Below are 19,148 nucleotides of genomic sequence, written 5' to 3'. Positions count from 1 at the left end.
TAATTCATTGCAACAAATTATCACTTTTAATTGTTCTCAGCACCAACTTGTTTAGTACATGCTGTTGCCAATTATTGCCTGCCTTCTTCAAACAGTCCAACCTGTGTTTTAAGCCCAGACTCAGGTTTTGTTTTTTTAACACAGCAAAGGCAATTGCCTAGAGGGAGAAAAAGCCACTTAAATGTATAAAACGTTCATTAGCACTGTAGGGAACCCAACACTAAATTCTACCGTGGTTGCTCTTCCCCATCCCCCTCTTCGCCATTATCACCCCTTTCATTGCCTGACAAAATCCTTAGCATGACTGTCTCCAGGCATCACTGCCATATCACTGTCCTCCTCTTAGCAGGGGGATGGAGCTTCTTAGGAAAGCCCTGCTATCTCCCAATGGGTGGGATGTGTATATTTCCTTTGCCACATTAAAGACCATTGCTGATGGGGTTTCTGCCCCCACTGAAATAAGCCCATCTTGAACAGCTCTGGAATGATCTGAGGCCTATTTCTCATGGGTTGTAGGCTTCACACACTTCTTGGAGTTTAAGCCAAAATACTCTCTTCCTCCTCTTGTCAGGGCAGAATGTGAATTTTCTGCTCTTTCTGGGGTTGTGTCAGGTCAGGCCTAGCACAAGGGAGAAAACCTTGATCATCCTTCATGATTCCTTCTTATTCAAAGATTATAGGAAGGCACCTCTGCCACTGCCCAGAACTCAGCATCTAATAGCATTTTTTTTTCTCTTGCAGCAAAGTCTCTTTAAGATGGATATAGAGAACTGCAATGGCCGCTCGTATATGTCTGGTATGTCCTCTAATTTGTTCTGCTTCTAAAGAGCTGGAAGTAACCCTCCTTTGTCTTAGAGAAGCCACCTTGGACAGTAGGGCCCTCAAAGCTGCTGGCCAAAGGTCTGGCCTGGTAGTGATTGCTTCCTTATTTTATTTCAGAGATCAAAACCTCTCTCTAGGTTTTCTCTGAGTGTAAGGAGAGGATAAGAGGTACTGGGGATATGGGCAAAGAGGAAAGGCATGGTTCTCACTTATTAGGTTGGCTCCTTCAAGCAGATGAGTGGAAGAGATGCTAGGTTCCCTTTGTTTTCTTCTGAGGTCACTGGACTCTTTTTGTTGCCATTTGAATCAATCCATCAATAAGAATATATTAAACACCTACTGTGTGTCAAATACGGTGCTAAGTGCTGGGGATACAAATACGAAATGTTAAATAATGATAGCCGGATAAGAAATATACCCATCAGAGAATCAGGGCAGAGAGCCTGATCACAAACCCCACTCATGATCCTAAAGAAATGTGTTTTTTCTTGCCTGAAGATATTCTGACCAGGGTAGATGGAGAGCCTTTGCTTTTAGTGTGATTTTCGGTGATGCAGAAATAACCACAGGCTTGTGAGACTCAGACACAGTAGGTGGAAAATGGAGACCTTCAGCCTCTTTCTTAAAAGATGAGCGTAAAGGGGCTGAAACCAAGTTTTATTTCTAGGACTCAAGGATTCACGATGTTGAATCACTGGAATAACAAAGAATTTAATTAAAGGGAATGAGGCCAGGAGCAAGTTTTAGTCATGAGTTGGTCCCTTCAGGAAATTGGGCTACACTGTAGAAGGAAACCTATATCTCCATTTCACCCAAAAAGGGGCTAGTATAGAAACTGATGGCATGAATCAAGGACTGGGAAAAAATAGGATGGGCAGGAGACCAGTTTGAGATTTATTGGTACCAGTGAAGTGAAGTGAGATTTAATTGAGGACATCTTTAAGCTGATGCTTATTTCTCGCCATTCTAGACCTATATTTAAGGAGGGCCTAACCACATGGAGAGTCAACTGGTAGATGTTTTGGTGGACAGAGTAACAGAAAAGAGATTGCTTTGGATAGAAGAAGCCTAGCCTGAGCCTAAAGTCATTCTCCTTCACAAGTATCTGCAAATTTTCCAGCCTCCTACTTCATGAAGTCAAGGACCCAGAAATACAAATGCATCCTCTTTCATTGATGCTTCTTCCCTTGAGTATCCAGCATTATATCTAACTTCATTATTACCACATATTCCTCCCCTCAGAGTAATAAAGGAGAAGCCAGGAGGGTGACCATCAAAGGTCTACCTCCTAGGGATCCTTTCAGCTTCCAGTGGAACCTCTAAGAGCCACATACATTTAAGTCTAGGGACTCTTTCACCGCTCTGCTATAAAAGCAAGCTTTTCTTCCTTCCTAAACAGGTTGAGGTTTCCTTGTAGAATGAAAAAACAGGCTCCTACTCCAAATGATTCTTGAAAAAGAAACGGACAGGCCAAAGGCACCTCAGCTGTGCTTGGAGAATATCCACCTGGTATTTCTGGGTGGTAGCTGCTATGGAGTGGGACGGTGGAAAGGGGAAGAGGGATAATAGCTGATAGAATAACATAGTGGACCCCCCAAAAATCATTTGTCTGTCAGAATAGGGAGACTTCTCTGCCTAGAAGATGTCTGGGAGCCTATCAACCATCCTTCTTTCCTAGAGGTGATATGGAAGCATTGAGGATTGACTGTGTCATTGTTTAGAGTACCAGCCTCAACTTTAGATTACAACTTTATCCTTGTGTGTCTGAGCCAAATGAACTTTCCCTAGCCTGATCAGTTGATAAGGAAATGGTGTGATGTCTTATGACTAACCTTGAAGTTCTCTAGAGGGAAAAATGAGCAATTCTGCCCCTCTTAGTGTTTAGTTCTTTCTCTCCACCTTCTGTCCTTCACTACATGCCAATTACTTCATCTAGATAAGGAGAATCCATATAGTTTCCATTTCTATGCATATTCTACTTTAGGAGGAAACTATGTATCTCAAATTCAGTCCATGTATATTAGGAATTGTATCAGTCATTAATTCAAGCCTTCAGGAATAGCAAAATGCTTGGGAAATCTCAGTAGAGGGATAGGTAGTGCAGTCGTCCCCCCCCCCTTTTTTTTCATGGGACATTCTCTCAAATTCCCAGCCCCTTCTACCTCCAGGTTCTCAAAATCAGAGAATTTAGTCTTTCAAAGTAGGTCAGCACTAAAGTGAGCAGTTCCTTTGGAAGGGAGCAGAGCCAAGGCCTCTTCCTGCTAAGAGGCTGATTCCTTAGGGGAGGGGGATGGCACAGGGGCCCCAGAGGGCAGTGTTGGGGAGGGAAGGCAAGGTGAAATGGTACAGATGTATTTGGCTGGACCCAGTGGTTTTGTGAATTCACAAAAGTAGTTAGGGTCCCTAAAAGGGCATAGGACAGCAGAGTAGAACGTGCCAGTAGCAAGAATGTACTTGGTCCCTTCAGCTGTTGGGAAAGAGGGCTTTGTCTTCATGAGCCCTAAAGAAAAAGACCTCCCTTCTGCTGGAGGAAAAATGGGGATGGGGCTGCCCACATTTGTTGCAGGGAGAGGCTTTGGCCCTCTCCTGGAGCCTCAGCAGCTGCTCTGTGTCCTAGGTTCTATGGCATCTGGGGCCTTAGCTTCCCTAGCTAGTAAAGGGCTGGCTGGCCTGCCTCTCATGGCCCCCTCCAGCCCAACAGCTCCCTCTCTCCCTTTTGCCTTTCACATACTCCCTGGATTCTCAGGTATTTGTTAAGTAGTTGTTCTTTGTCTGCTGGGCACGAGGACATCTGCCTCGCCCCCCCCCACCCCGCCCTCTCAGCCCTCCTTGCTGCCTTGGGAAAGAGCTGTTTTAGCCTCAGCGCCCCCATTCTCTCTCACTAGCCCTTTTCCTAATCATACACAGATACACACTCCCCCCCAAGCCGAGCACTTCTTGCCAGCTGCAGCTGTGGGCCCCTGCTCACCGGCCTGCTTGCTGCTGGTGCCTATGAAATGACGGCGGTTCCCCTCACTTCCAGGAATCCATGCTTCCTGGAAGGTGAGTGGCTGGGCTCACCCCTGCCTGCCACCCAGACGCAGACATGCACACACCACCCGCACTCCAGCACCGTTTCCAAGGCGGTGGCTTGCGCTTGCACCTTGGGGTCTCACCAGCAAGGGAAGGATAATGTAAGTTCAGGCAGGAAGTGGACAGAGGGAGGGGGAAGGGGGTTGCTGGGGCTAGGGAGCCAATTCAGAAACAACTCCCGAGCCTGAGGAAAGGGAGAGGGGTAGAGAGAAGGGAGGAGGGAAGGGGGAGGGGGCGTTCCTTGCTATGCTTGCCAAGGATGGGAGAGGGCGTTTGGCGTTGCTAAGCAAAGACAACGGCTTGAGCCGCCTGAGCTAGTGGTGACATCTCGATTAGGCCTTGGGGACACAGATGGAGCACAGGGGTAAAATGCCAAAGCAGGCCTGGGTGGGATGGGGGAGAAGAGAGGGAAGCTGGTTAGAGGGAATAAGGACTCAGCAGCACATGCCTTAGGTTTGAAGAGGTAGAGGGGTCTTCTTCCTCTTCCCAGCCATGTCCCCACAGTGGGTGTGGGTGTGGGTAGTAGGGAGTCTTACTTTGCACTTGGCATTTACCTTGCTCCTGTGGAGCAGGCCGACTGCCCCCTATCTCAGAGCCCCATTGCTAAGAAAGATCTGCCAAAGTTGAGGCTCTGGCAGAGAAGTGTGAGGATTCAAGGTTCTCTTAAATTTTCTGACTGCTTCTTAAGAGCAGATACCACTGGAGGTGAATCAGAGAGAGGAGGGCTTGAGCAGAGTGCTAGCCTTCCCTGAATGTAAAACATATATAACCTGTGGGTTATTTCTTCCTTCCCTTGGTCCTAAGGTATGAGCGTCATGGTTTGCTCCGGATGGCTAAGAAGCCAGTCTTGCTGTGATAAGCATGGCCAAGAAGATTTCTCTAGGATGTGAAAATAGCTTCAGCTTGATTGGTTTGGAGTTTGCCAGTAACTTAGAATATTTGAAATTCCCTGCCCTGAGCTTCTGATACCTTGAGGTGATCTGATGAATTTCCCAAGGCTAGCTCTTGTTCCCTCTACTTCCTAACTAGGATTCAAAGTTCATGGGTTTCTCAGATTGATTTCTAACCCCTGAAACTAATTGTTTCAGGTAATTAACCCTACAAAAGTTAATTTGACTGTATAACAGTCTTCTGGTACTTGCCAGGGAAGAAATGGATGAGAATATTCTTTCTCTCACTTTCATCCTAGAGAGAGCAGCTCTATCCAAGGGTTTCATGAACTGGCATCACTTGGCTATTAAAGGAATGCTCTTTCTCATGCTCCTAACATCCCTCCTCTAGCAAACAACTCTAAGGGGAACACAGAGTCAGAGCCAATGACTTTTCACCAAGAATCCAATGACATTTCCTAACAATTTCACTAATCTTTGTGGCATCAAACCGCATGTCTCTTCTTCCCCTATCAAGTTACTTAGGATAGTTTCACATTAACTAAATAAATAATCTGTTAAACATAGTCCCTTGGAGTACAGAAACTGTTTTGATTGCAGCTTTTTCCCCACCTCTTAGCACTGTGTCTGGCCATGTAGTAAGTGCTTAATAAATGCTTGTTAATTGATTTTAAAATTAAGACAGATCCTTTTTTTATCCTTCCTGTCCCCAAATTCTGTATCATGCCTCATTTAGTTAAGGGAGTCTGAGGATGGGGTGAGGTCCTACCAGCCCACAGCTATGTATGTATGTGGTTGTGGTCTTATTTAACATTCCTAAGAGACATAACCCATCCCAGAAGAGGGAACTGAGTCTTGGGCCATGAAGAATTTTTCAAAAGATCTAGAGAAAAGGACTCATATTTGTTTGGTGCAAACAAATATTGTTGTTTGCAAAGCTCACAACAACCCTGTGAAGTAAGTTAAAGCCTGGGAACTTCCAGAAATTGAGTAGAGAATCAAAAGGGGGACTGATGAAAGAAGAACCTGAATGATTCTTTCCTTTTCATTGACCAGAGCAATGGAAGGATCTCTCACAGAGATAGTCCTTGAATTTCTTACCTTGTGAGCAGGGATGGATGGTCCAAATTCTGGCCTCTTTAGAATTCAGTTTTTATTTCATGAGAGCAAGTCTCTTTACTATAAGATATATGGATAAAGCAATAGCTGGATTTCCAGACTGGGAGTGTTATAAGTTGTCTATGCATGTCTGGGTAACACGTATCCATAAATGGCAGTATGAGCATGGAGCTAGATCTCCTCATGCCTAAGTATGCTTATCTGCACATATCTGTATCATGTATGTCTATGTATGGATTAGCAGGCATTTATTAACTGCTTCCTATGTACAAAAAGCTAGGGGTCATATGGAAAGGGAGGATTCACCTCCCTTTGCCTCCAAATTGACATGATCCTTCTCTTCAGGGAACCATGTAATCTAGTTGAAAACACACAAGACAACTAAAGAATACTTGTATAAAGCAACATTTCAACCAGCAAATCCCAATGAATAGAAGACCATAGTACAAAGTGAGTGTGCAAGTGCTTCAGGGACACTAAGTAGAAGAGTGAGCAGAATCAGGTAGGGTCCATCACAGAAGAAAAGCATCCTGGAAGAAGCAAGTTGTAGAATTTGGCTTTAGGAGTCCAGAAATTTTGCTCTATCCCCTGCCTAAGAGGTGGCCTGCCCATCACTTCCTTTGAGATGACTTCCGCGATTGGGTGATATATGTGGTAACACCTAGAGAACACAACTGTTGGTCTTCCCAGAAGATCCAGGAGATGCCTTTGGGATCTATTGCGGGGGATGTTCCCCATGAAAATGCCTCCTACTGAGGCCCCTGTTTGTCTCCTTTCCCCAGCTCTCCAAGCCCCAGTCCCACTTCGCTTCCTGTGGGTGTCAATTGATGATGTCGCTCTTCCCCTCAACCTTATAAAGTAAGGTAGAGAGGGCCCCAGCCACCCTGTTTCCCTGAGATCTGAATAGCACACACGCGGCTCTCTCCTCAGTGCTGAGGGACAAGAGGACGCGGCGAATGCTGACTGGTTGTATCTCTAGCTTCTCCCGTTAACCTTCTTCTGCTTTGTTTCCCCAAGGTAGCGGGGACTCATCTCTGGAGAAGGAGTTCAGCGGGGCCCCAGTGGGGCCCGCTGTGAGCACCCCAAATAGCCAGCACTCTTCACCCATCTGTTCGCTCAGTGGTAAGTATCAGTCCCTCATTCCCACCCCCAACCCCAGTCCTATCCCATTTACCTTTGGTTCTTTGTTTATCTTTTGTTAGAGACTAGTTCCGTTATTATCTTTATCTGGCTTCCATAACTCCTTAAGAGCATCGGGGAGTCCGGTGTCGTAGGTTCCCTTGGTTTCTGGAAGGAGAATTGTTAGTTACAGTCAAGCAAAAGTGAAGTTAAACTAGATATTGATGAGGGGTGAGGGACGTACAGTGTGAGTAGGGAAATAGGAGCTAAACAAGTTGACGTGCTGAAGAAGCTTCTCGCTTCTGGACAAATAGAAAGGGTGATGAGGTATTGTGTGGGGAAGTTGGCACAGGGTGGAGGGCCCTCCCTATTCACCCTTACTGTCCTGCTTAGGTGGGGTCCTTGTGACTGCCCCTCCCCAGCTGGCCTTGGATCTGTGACATTCTCTAAATGATTGGAATAGTCAGGAATGTAGGTCAGAGCTAAAGTCAAAGCTCTTTCTCCCACAGACAGCTCTTTCTTTCACCCGCCCTGCCATTAGCTTTATTGAGAAGAGGAATGGGTAGAGGGTGGGAGGATAAACTGGGTCATATATGTTCTCCACCTATGTTCCTTTTCTCTCTTGCTCTCCAGCCCACCTACATCTTCCCCGGCCCCCACCAAACCCTCCCAGGACCATCTTGCCACCAATGTCTCTGGTTGGCGTTTTGCCTAGGTCCGAATCAGACATCTTGCTTAATGATAGAAAAGTTGAAAGGAATTCCATCTTCACAAACACACACACTCTCTGTCCCTCCCTCTCTCTCTCTCTCTCTCTTTCTCTCTCTTCCCCCCTCCCTCCCTCTCTCTCACTTCTTATCCTAGTAAGAGAAGACTCCCTACCCAACTCTCAATCTTTTCACTCTTGAAGCCTGATTACCCAGTGGGTGGATTGGATAGAAAAAGATATTCCAGGCCTCAGCAGGACCAGGTGCCCCTCACCATGGCTACTGCATCCTAGATACTCATCCTTGAATTCTCAAAAGTCTGGCTAATTTTTTCTGTACTGGCCCTAAATTGTTCTCCCTCTTTGCTTGTCCTTGTCCTAAATAACAAAACATTCACTTCCCAGGTAATTCCATCAAGGTGGAGATGTACAGTGATGAAGAATCAAGCCGACTGCTGGGGCCAGATGATCGGCTTCTGGAAAAGGAGGACAGTGTGATTGTAGAAGACTCATTGTCTGAGCCCCTGGGTTATTGTGATGGGAGCGGCCCTGAGCCTCACTCCCCTGGCGGCATCCGACTGCCCAATGGCAAGCTCAAGTGTGACATCTGTGGTATGGTCTGCATCGGGCCCAATGTGCTTATGGTACATAAGCGCAGTCACACGGGTGAGCAGAAATGGGGCTCCTGGGGAAGGTTTTGGAGTGGGGATGCAAGGGGAAAAAGGAAAGTGTTTCTTGGGATATTTGCATAGATGGTACCTATGAAATAGCTAAGGAGTTACTAGGGGAAAAGTATTGATCAGCAAGGGTGCTAGGGGAGGCCACAGTAAGGGGCAAGGTCAAGGCAGGAAGAGATCGAGCTCTCCCATGACTTATTTCAAACTGGCAGGAAGCGGAACTTGGGCTCCCAACCTCACTTGCTCACCTGTCTCATTTATCACAATGAGAAGGTGGTGATAGGAATTGTTCCCATGAGGTTGGTGGAGGTACTATGTTGAGACCTCAAGGAGTGTCCTAGGGTAAGCTAAGATTGGGATTCCTGGCTACTGCTTCTGGTTCTTACAACCCCTCCTAGGGCCTCCATTCTCCCCTTCTCCCTTCTATTTCCCCTCCCCCACCTCCATTAATCTCTTCTCCAGAAATGGACATATGATTTCACTTCAATGCTTCCCCCTGGCTTCTAGGACAGAGGAGGTAATTTGGAGCTCAGACATTGATTAAAGCCAAAAGGCCATCTTGTGCCAATGCCCTTGGAGAAAGGCACTGGACTGTCTCTCCCCCTCCCTCCCACAAATGCCTGGCACCTATCCTTGCACCATTACACCATTGCTGCTGTGAGAGAGACTACCCCAAGGAGTAACTAGATAAAGCAGGAATTCCTAAGGCACAGTCCTGCCTGGCACCATAGACCCACCTTGCCTATTAGAGAGGTATTCTGAGCCAGTTAGGTGGGGGGTCGAGTCTGGCCTTAAAAACCCTCTCCCTCCCCTCCCCTCTGGGGTCTGTCTCCCTTGCAGGTGAGAGGCCCTTCCACTGCAACCAGTGTGGTGCCTCATTCACCCAGAAGGGGAACCTGCTGCGTCACATCAAGCTGCACTCAGGGGAGAAGCCCTTCAAATGCCCCTTCTGCAACTATGCCTGCCGCCGGCGAGACGCTCTCACTGGCCACCTCCGCACCCACTCCGGTCAGTGAGCCACAGACAGGGGAGTGAAGGGAGGGAGGGTTGCACTTGGAACTGCCTACTCTCCTCCAACCCCAATCCCACTTCTAACATGGAATTCCAGCCATACAGAAGAAATAGGAAGTATGCTCTTTATTTTTGGAGAGCTGATAATTTAGTTGGGGGAGAAAGGAAGTAGCAAAGCTTGAAAAAAAAAACCCTTAACATTTACAAAGTCGATGGTGCCTTGTATCTTTGCCCTAACCTCCTGATTCACAGAGCCCTTGTGGGAAATTTCAGGGGATATTTAGCAAGACATTTAATGTCTACCATGAACTATGCAGAGGAGCAAAGGGGAATAGGAGGCAATGGTGGTGTCTCTTAGCTGTCATCCTCTCTGGTGCCAGAGCCATCTGTTCCCCATCACGTCCCCACTTCTGAGCCCTGGGGGAAACCCATCCTCCCACCCTACTTGTTCCAACTCTAAGCCCCACAGGTGTAAAGAGGCCCAGCCTTTGGTTCTTTAGGCATTGATTCAGGATGTAGGGATGATTCCTAGACCTTCTCCCCCATTCTTTCCTATTTCCCATAAAGGTCCTCCTAGTTTTGGAGGGAAAGAGAGCAGGTAATCCACCCACAAGTTTCTATCTCCTTCCCTCTTCTTAGGGCAAGTACAGGGCCAGAGGGTGGCAAGGGCTCAGGATCTGGAATAAATTGACTGGGGCCAAGCTGATGATATTGCTCAGCCCAGCCTAGATAGATGCTCAGTATTGTGTGAATCCAGGGAGCAGGCAGCACTTCCCAGCCTCCTCCTTCAGTGTGGGGCTCATGGTTCAGACAGGGGACAAAACATGAGCTGATGAGAAGGTTCGGGGGGGCCTTTTCCTGAAAACTTTTTCTGATGTTATTCTAGCCTCTAAAACTCATGGGATTGGGGTGGTGATGAGGGAAGGAATATGAGAAATACATTTGTCATTTCGCCAACCCAACTGCTTCCTCCTTGTTCTTTCTCCAGGCCTCTGACTCTTCATAGCTCCCCTTCAGAGCTGGGTGGGACCTTTCCACTCCAGGGTTGGGGCAGCAGAGACAGATAAAATACTCCCTTCCCTAACTTCCTAATCCATCCGCTCCACAGACTCAAAGCAGTTATCCCATGCCCCATGGATCCTGTTTATTTCCCCCACCCAGGGAGGTTTGCTGACTCTTAGCAGTGAGTGGGGCTTAGACTTGAAATGGGAAGGAGGAGGAGTGGGGAGCCTCCCCCTGCTGGTTTGAAACAGGTTGTTTGGGCTCTAGGCTAAGGGACTGCTCACTGCAGGGGTGGGATGGGCTGGGGAGGGGTGCAGACACTTTCTCTTGGGAGACGGGTGACTGGTGAGCAAGAGTAGAAACAGATGCTGTGCAGGGTCCAGCTCTATGAGACTGTGCCTCCTCTACCCTAATGCCAGCGGGTTCTTCACAATAGCCAACAGGGTGGCCCTCCCCAAGGCCTGAGGGAATTGCCCTTGGCCTGGATGGTGAAACCAGGGGCCATCTCACCCCTCCAATGCCAGCATTATTGGAGTGAGACCAAAGCAGCAGCAGAGCAGACGCAGCCACCTTATACACCCTCCCTGTGAGGGAGACCCGGCTCCCTAGCCATGCTTCCTCCTAGCTTCCTGATGACTTTTATAGCCCGATTAGCAAAATGCCATCTCGTGCCCTCTTCTATGGTGACTCTGCTTCCCCTTTACAGCGCTCTAGTTGTGTGCATTGCTTTCCTGGCTCTGCTTACTTGGCTTTGCATCCATTCATGTAAAGCTTTCCTTGCTTCTCTGCATTCTTCCTGTTCATCATTTATTATAGCACAGTAATATTCCACTACATGCGTTCATCGTTTCTTAAATAACCCTCCTCCCCCTGCTCACATACCCTTTTCCTTCTCCACCACCCTTATCCTTTAGCTCCAAGCTCCCTAGGGTTCTCTTGAAGGATAGGGCCTAAACCTGTGATTTCAGTGACATATAGGGAACTCTCAGGTAAGGAAGTTCCCTCTACCAGTGCAGGTTGGCTAATACTCTACAACATAGAGTCCTAGAGAGCTGCCTAGAGCACTGAGGGATTAAGTGACTTGTTCAGGCGCACACAGCCATGTGTCAGTGGTGGGACTTGAACTTGGGTCTTCTTGAAAGCTGAGGTCAGCTTTCTCTCCATGATACCATGCTGCCTCTTTAATGGAAACTAACACCTGATATTCCCAATATTCCTTCTGTCTCTCCCATAAAAATGTTAATGTCTAGCCTTTAAAAAGCGAACTAACCAAAACAACTATGTTCTTTCTCATGGAGTAAAGAATCATGTTCTTTTTTCACATTCTTTTTCTTCTTTGTACTTTCCTTTCTTTTAAGCCCTCACTCTCTCTTCTCCTTTCCCAGTTCAACCTCAGTATCTATTAAGGATAGATCTTCTTGGTGTCCCTGATATTTCAGGAGAGGATCAGTATCTAGAGACAGAGAAATAATGTACAGAAAGCTCAGGCTAGAAATGGAAGCCAAACTAAGAATGGAGTGGAGTGGGAGCTAACTCCCCCTTGACCCCACATAAGTCCTGAGGGCTCTTGGTTCATTGCCACCAGCCCAACATTTTCCTCTCAACGAAAGCAAAAGGTGCGTAAGCAAGAAATCCCCTTTTCTGATAAACAGCAGCTCTTAACCGTCGGCCCCATAGAAAGGTTAAACCACAGCCTGGGGCCCAGGCTCTGATGCCCTGGGGTGTGGCTAGCCTGCCTGCCAAGGGCCTTGTCCCTGTCCTCCCAACAGCAGTAGCTGGCCACCAGCTCCAATCCTGTGCTAACTGGTAAAAGAGTCCCTTCTCCCTCCTCTGGCTCTCCCCGGTCATCCTCACTCCCTAGGCATGTGTTTGCCTTTAGCAGGTGGAGAAAGTGAAGGTATGCAGTCAAACTTAGGGTCCTATCAATGCCAGATGCCAAGTGTTTGTTCTTTGCCTCTCTGTAGAGCATAAGTGACCCTGGTACTATTTTTTCCCCATCCTACCCCCAACCCCAACTCTAGTCTCCTCCCCGACGGTGGGCAAGCCATACAAGTGCAACTACTGTGGCCGGAGCTACAAGCAGCAGAGTACACTGGAGGAACACAAGGAACGCTGTCATAACTACCTGCAGTCTCTCAGCACTGAAGCCCAGGCCCTGACTGGAGCACCAGGTGGGGCCACAGGGAAAGCTGAGAATGGCGGGGAGAAAGCAAGGTGCTGCCCAGGAGCCAGGGAGCATTCTGGGTCCAGTACTCCACGGGAGGAGGCAAGGGGTCATCATGTCAGGAAAGATGCCAGGGCACCAACCTCCCATCGTGAGCAGCCTCTTGTGTACAAAGCCTTCTGTGTATTAGCTGCAATGGGAGAGCTGGAGCAGGCCACCGATTTTGTGCCTTGCACCCTTTGGGGAGTGATTGGTGAAGCCCATGAACCCCTTTGTAGGATAATGCTTTTCAACATACAAAATAACATATATAAGATTACAAAGGAAACCAATTATATTGAAATACAGTGACCAAGAAATTTTTTAAAACAAGATCATAGACCCCCAGTTAAGAACCCCTAAGCTAGAGGAAGGAGACACAATCCTTACCCTTAGTCTAATGAGGGAGACAGATAAGATCCAGATAGAAGATGAGTCAAACTACATGAGGGGGTCGGACAAGATGACCTCACTGAAGTGCTTTCATCACTGAATCCATGCTCTTGTATATAACATCTGCAATTTACGTACAAAAGTATTGGAAATATTGACAGAGTGGATTTTAGATGAGGTTACAGTAAGCAAAACTCTGATGATTTCTAGTCACAGGGCATATATAATATATCTTGGTCACTGTCTCATTTAGTTTTCTGATCTTAAAAGCTACATGGAGCATGCTGCCCTTCTCCTCTTAGTACAGTTCTGTCCTAAACTGACCCTCTCTCCTCTCATCCTACTCCCACATCTCCTCCAGGTGATGACATGCGTGACCTAGAGATGGTGCCAGATTCCATGCTACTACACTCATCTTCTGAGCGGCCAACTTTTATTGACCGTCTGGCCAACAGCCTCACCAAACGCAAGCGCTCTACTCCCCAGAAGTTTGTGGGTAAGACACCCAAGTGAATGGAAGAGGTGGGAGGAGGTTGCAGAAATTATAGGGAATATTTCTCTGTTCCCAAAGCCCTTCTGAATCATTGGAACCTGAGATAAGAAAAATAATGATAATCATAACTCACATAGTGTCTTAAGGTTTGCATGGAATCATGGCTCAAGTACCTCCTATAGCTATGTCTTTCTTCCTTTTTCCCCTACACCAGCTCTAAATATAGTCCCCCAACCAGCTCTGCTCCTAAGACAGCCATGAAGCCTTGGGTTCAAGGCTTGCCTCAGGGACAAACTGGCTGTGATCCTTGGCAGATCCCTTGACCTCTCAGTGCTCCAAGAAGCACTCTCAGACTGTGAGCTGCAGAGCAGATGCAGACCTGCATCATACAACTAGCAAGTGTCTGAAGCAGGATTTGAACTTGGGTCTTCCTGATAATACCACACTGTCTCCATCCCCCCCTTCCCCCACTCCTAATTCTAGCACTCTTTCCACTGTGCTGGAGGTGTCAAACACTCAGAGGCCTGAAACATATTAAAATGTAATTGGGAAATATTTAACACGATAAATGATAGTACACCAGAACTGAGATGATGTTAGTATGTGGTTTTCTCAGTCAACACAGGGCCCACAGGGATCTTTCTGTATGGGTAAGTGGCCTCTTCTTTGGACATAGCCCCCTACCCTCCAGACAGAGCTGCCTTGAGAGCAGAGCTGTCTAGAAGGAGTCCATGTCTGCAGCTGCCGTGGGTGAAAAAGAGAGAAAGAACAGGACAGCTAGAGATGAAGTCAGACTTCACTGGGAGTGTCCCAGCAGTCAGGAATGAAAGAGAATCTCCTTCACTGGAGCCTTTGATATAGGAGCAGAGCCAGTCTGTCTGTGCCCTGGCCCCCCATGGACCCCAGGTGGGGGCTAGCTCACTTAAAGGATGGAATTTGGATTACATAATCTCCAGTGGTCCTTCCAGCTGTAAATCCCATGATCCTTTGATCCTAGGAAATAGTCTGCACTGGCACCCCCAGCTTGGATCCTACACTCTGGTTTGAGTGAGGACCTCTGTTGAGAGGGTCCTGAACTCTCATGGGTAGCAGATCTGGAAGGTGGGCCAGGCTTCCATGGGCCTCAGTAGAGGGTGGTGCACAAAGAAATGCCACCCTTTGGGGTGTTTTCTGATTTGGGAGCTCAAGTGTTTTCTCCTTCCCTGCAGGTGAGAAGCAGATGCGCTTTAGCCTCTCCGATCTCCCCTTTGACATGAATTCAAGTGGCTATGAGAAGGATGTGGAGCTGGTTGCACACCACGGTTTGGAGCCTGGCTTTGGCTCACTAGCCTTTGTTGGTGCAGAGCACCTGCGCCCACTTCGCCTTCCACCTGCCAATTGCATCTCAGAGCTCACACCTGTCATAAGTTCTGTCTACACCCAGATGCAGCCACTCCCTGGCCGACTGGAGCTGTCTGGAACCCGGGAAGCCAGTGAGGGGCATGAGGACCTGGCTGATGGGGGCCCCCTACTCTACCGGGCTCGGGGTCCCCTGGCCGACCCTGGGGTCTCCCCCAGCAATGGCTGCCAGGACTCCACAGACACAGAGAGCAACCATGAGGAGCGAGGTGGGGGGGTTGTGACCACCCCTCAGTGTCCCTCAAATCAGCAAGCCCCTGCTCTGGTTGTGGGGAGCCGGCCCAGCCCTGCCTACGCCAAAGAGGACCCCAAGATGCAGGAAGGGCTTCCCCGGAGTGCTCCTGGCCCTGCCAAGGATGTGCTGCGTGTGGTGGGTGAGGACGGAGAGCCAGTGAAGGCCTTCAAATGTGAGCACTGCCGAATCCTCTTCCTGGACCATGTCATGTTCACCATCCATATGGGCTGCCATGGCTTCAGGGACCCTTTTGAGTGCAACATCTGTGGCTACCACAGCCAGGACCGGTACGAGTTCTCCTCCCACATTGTCCGAGGGGAACACAAGGTGGGCTAGTGATCTTTGGCCTCCCCTCCAACCCAGCCCTTCCTGTCTTCTCCCCCTATCTTCAGAGGTGCCCAGCCCTCCCATCCACCCCTGCCACCACTGTCCACTTTTCTACCTGAATAAGTTTTGCTTTTGTAGCCTGTCACACAGACATAATCTCTGGCTGCCTGACTTCACACTTGACTCCTCACCATTTCTGCCCTCTCCTTTCTGCAAGTTGCCAAGCTGATTTATTTAAGCATTGTGATGAAACAGGTCTTTTGTTTTGATTCTTCCTTTTTTTCAACCCCTATGCCTCCCCAAATTCACACTAAGTTTAGTAAGATTATTAGATGGAGGGTTTTTGCCCTCTACAGGAAAAAGTCTGTCAGATACCTGCCATTCTTCACCTTCATTCTCTTCTCCTGTCCAAGCCTAATTTCCCTTTCTATTCTTGCTTCCTCCACATCCCTAGGACAGTGGGGTGGGAAGCTCTCTGGAGTTTGGAGGGGCATTGGCCTACTGCTGTCCCTGATCCTCACCCTTCACTTACACTGCCAGATTCCTCAGTTCCGGTGCCGGTGCCTCCTGGCCCCACCATAGCTCTGTGGCATTATATCTCCTCTCTGGGACACCCTTACCCTGGCACTCCATACCTCTCTGCCCTCTCACCTTGGGCAGCTTGCACTGTTCTTGAATGAATGAATGAATGAAGGATATCCCCCATTTAGGGGGAGGAGAGGGTTGAAAAAATTCACTCCAGGGCACTGTGAGGCTCAGAATCCTCTCACTCGTTCCCCTAATAATATGAATACTCTGAAGCCTGCATTTGCACTCTGGGTCTCCCACTAGGATGTGATATCCTCTCCCTTCAACCTCACAGGGGCTGTTCTGGTCCTCCAACCAGTCTGTGTGCTCAGTGGTGACTTCCCTCCACTTGGGGCACCCCAATTTGATATCCTCAGGGGTGAAAGCTGGGTTTGCACCTTTTTCTGTCTCTGAAGCATTGGGAGTAAAAGATCCTCACCAAATTGGAAATAGAGGACAAGGAGAAGACAAGATTCTTCTCTTCCTTTAATGCTTCTTCAATTGACTCCCTCACCCCAGAAACCTCTCTAGGCACTCAGGGGCTTTCCCACCATACAAAAAACCAGTTAAGTCTATTGCTGCCTGAAGACAAGGAGGAGACCCAGCCCTTCAGTCTTACTGCCTTCACCCTCCCCAGCAGGGATTACCATCCCATTCTTGAGCTCTGAGGCTCCATCCTCAGAGTCAGCAGTCATAAGAAAGGGATGTTTCTTTCCTCACTTTTAATTATTTCAATATAACCAAAAATGATTGCAGGGTGGGCATGTGCCCCTGCCCCTACCCTACCCCTGCCCCAGGGAGAGTGAGTCCAGCACATCTGGACTGAGGGCATCCTTCACTGCCCCCTTCATGCCTGGTGCCAAGGAAGCAGGGAAGGGGGGATTCATTTCCCTCCTGGTTCCTGAAGCATGCTTGGCTGTTCTTGTTGGTCTGGGAGGGAGGCAGAGGCCCCTGGGAAGGGGAAGCATCTCTATACACATGGAGTCCCAGCCCAGGGCCACAGCCACCCGGCTCTCTTGCTTCCTTGAGGTTCAAACCAAAGGCTGTTTTTTTTCTATGTTAAAAAAAAAAACAAAAAAACAAAAACACAACCACCTCACAAGTTGCAACACTTGGTCCTTCTCTCTTTCCTCTCACCTTTCTCCTCCAACTCCCACCCTCCTCTTCCCACAACTCCTCTCCTCATTGCCTCTTCTGCCTCTTCTCCCTTTTCTCCCTCCTCAGGGATCTCTTAGGGGTCCCCAGGGAAGGATGCTGCAGGGTTGGCTGGGGGACAGAACCCAGGATTGTGGTACTTGGGCCTCTGAAAGGAGTCCGTGTCACCCCCTTGTGGGGAGGACATCATAAAACAATTTTCTCCTCCTCTTCTTCCTCCTCTACTCTGAGGTTTTCTTGATGAGACCCAGATAGGTGTAGAGTGAAACATCATTGTGATGAACCTGTCTGTTCCTCCTGGACAGTGTAGCAATAAACAGATGCTGCTGGGGTCAGGGAGTTGAGGGGTAGGGGAACAAAGACAGGAGTAGAGGGGAAGGATGGAAGGGTCTGTAAAGGAAGGTTCTTTCCAGCAGGACACTGTTCTCCTACCTCCCTACTCCACTTCTACAGAGCAGATCTGGACAGTGAGCCCCTTACTACTCCTTCCCCTTCTCAACTGGGAACTACTACAGTATTCTGTTTGTAATAGTGACTCCCCATAGGGACTTTTCCCTCCAGGGAGATCAGAGCCTTAGGGTCCTACCCACATCCTTTCCCCATTCTACTTTGGCAAACCTGTGATCCCCTCACCCCCGAAAATTCAAAACAAAACAAAAGCACGTTCTGAGGCTATTGCTATGCCCAGAAGAGCAGAGACTCGGGGGCTGGGAGCAAGAGAAGACTCTAGGTAGGGGAAGAAGGGGACTCCATCACTTTCCAGATCATCACTGCACTTTAACCAGGGTCTTAAGTACAAAGCCCTATTACCCCAGAGCCCCTTTGGCTCTGGGACCTCAAATGTGCTCACCCCTCCTCCCAGCTCCTTTTGTTAAAAAAAAAAAAAAGAAAAAAGAAAAAAAAGAAAAGGAAAAAAGGAGAAAAAACAAACCCTGAAACCTATGTGGAGGAAAGAGGTGTTTTCCTTTTCTAACAAAATTCAAAAATAACAACAAAACCCTTTCTAAACAGATACTTTTCCAAACCTTTGGGTTTTTTTTTTTCCATGTCTGTCTCCAGGCTGCGGAGGGATTTTTGTAACACTCCTAGCAGCTTATTTCCTTGTGTACATATTATATATATATATTTTTAATCAGACATTATGATGAACAAAAAAAAAGAAAAAAGAAAAAAAGAAGAAAGTGCAATACCACCTTTGTCCTCTTTCTCTTTCCCAGGGTTTTCATTTGTATCCTAGCCTAGACTTGGTGTCTTTCTTGATCCCTGTCCTCATTCCTCTTCTGGGTCCCCCCCCTTTTTTTTTGAGAGTTCTTTCCCTTCTTAAGGGGAGTCAAACTTGCTTTTGAGACTTAACTGCGAAGCGTTTTGTATCTGTAATATATTGTAAGTAAATATTTGTGTAACGAAGAATATACTACTGTAAGTTTTGTACTGTACTGGCTGAAGGTCTGTTATAAATAAACATGAGTAATTTAACACCTCCTGTCTTTGCAGACTTCCCCTACTTTGCTGTTCTGGTGGGAAGGAGGGAAAACACTTTTATCACTATGTTTTTATTCTGATTCACTTCGTCCTCAGATAATAAGCAGTTTGGGCGATGTAACAATGAGAGTTTTGGGAGAGACTAAGCAAGAAATCCCCAAATGAAATTGTTATAGCAAGACAGGGTGACTTTAAATGTCAGGATGGGCGCCGTGGCACAATCGGGAGTTTTAAAATCCTGGTATTGGAGAAACTCTTCATCCCGGGATTGCTATCAGAACAGACTTCCTGGCCTTTTCTGCCTCGAAGTAGGAGGACAATTACCTCTGGAAAGTATGGGAATTCACTATGCAAATGTTTATTGAATGCCTAATTATGTATCTAGTAGTTCGCTAGCTACCACGGGCAATACGATTAAGTACCCGAGGGAACCCGCAGCCAGAAAGCTCACACTTTACTCCGTAAGGCGGATTTCCA

The 19,148-nt window shown here is 47.8% G+C and overlaps 1 protein-coding gene across 2 annotated transcripts; it reads left to right on the top strand.

Annotated features, from left to right (window-relative positions):
* Nucleotides 1-747: 747 nt before the first annotated feature.
* On the top strand, nt 748-18,650 carry IKZF4 (IKAROS family zinc finger 4). Of its 2 annotated transcripts, XM_036761609.1 has the most exons (7): nt 748-796; nt 6,921-7,025; nt 8,134-8,394; nt 9,246-9,413; nt 12,440-12,589; nt 13,376-13,510; nt 14,716-18,650. In XM_036761609.1, exons 1-7 carry the CDS (start codon nt 757-759, stop codon nt 15,474-15,476), a joined length of 1,620 nt encoding a protein of 539 aa, XP_036617504.1. In that variant the 5' UTR covers nt 748-756; the 3' UTR covers nt 15,477-18,650. The 2 variants fall into 2 exon arrangements, with proteins under 2 accessions (XP_036617504.1, XP_036617505.1); XM_036761610.1 differs by lacking the exon at nt 9,246-9,413 and having other exon boundaries at nt 767-796.
* The last annotated feature ends 498 nt before the right edge of the window (nt 18,651-19,148 follow it).

The sequence above is a fragment of the Trichosurus vulpecula genome, chromosome 5 (genome assembly GCF_011100635.1).
Source record: "Trichosurus vulpecula isolate mTriVul1 chromosome 5, mTriVul1.pri, whole genome shotgun sequence".
NCBI classification, from domain to species: Eukaryota; Metazoa; Chordata; class Mammalia; order Diprotodontia; family Phalangeridae; genus Trichosurus; species Trichosurus vulpecula.
This window is presented reverse-complemented; position numbering and strand designations above follow the sequence as displayed.

What these genes read in the sequence shown, in the direction of transcription:
- IKZF4 (XM_036761609.1), top strand. Translation starts at nt 757, where the DNA reads ATGGATATAGAGAACTGCAATGGCCGCTCGTATATGTCTG. An exon ending in TGGCCGCTCGTATATGTCTG is followed by an intron (nt 797 to 6,920) that starts GTATGTCCTCTA and finishes TGTTTCCCCAAG; the next exon opens with GTAGCGGGGACTCATCTCTG. An exon ending in GGCCCTGACTGGAGCACCAG is followed by an intron (nt 12,590 to 13,375) that starts GTGGGGCCACAG and finishes CATCTCCTCCAG; the next exon opens with GTGATGACATGCGTGACCTA.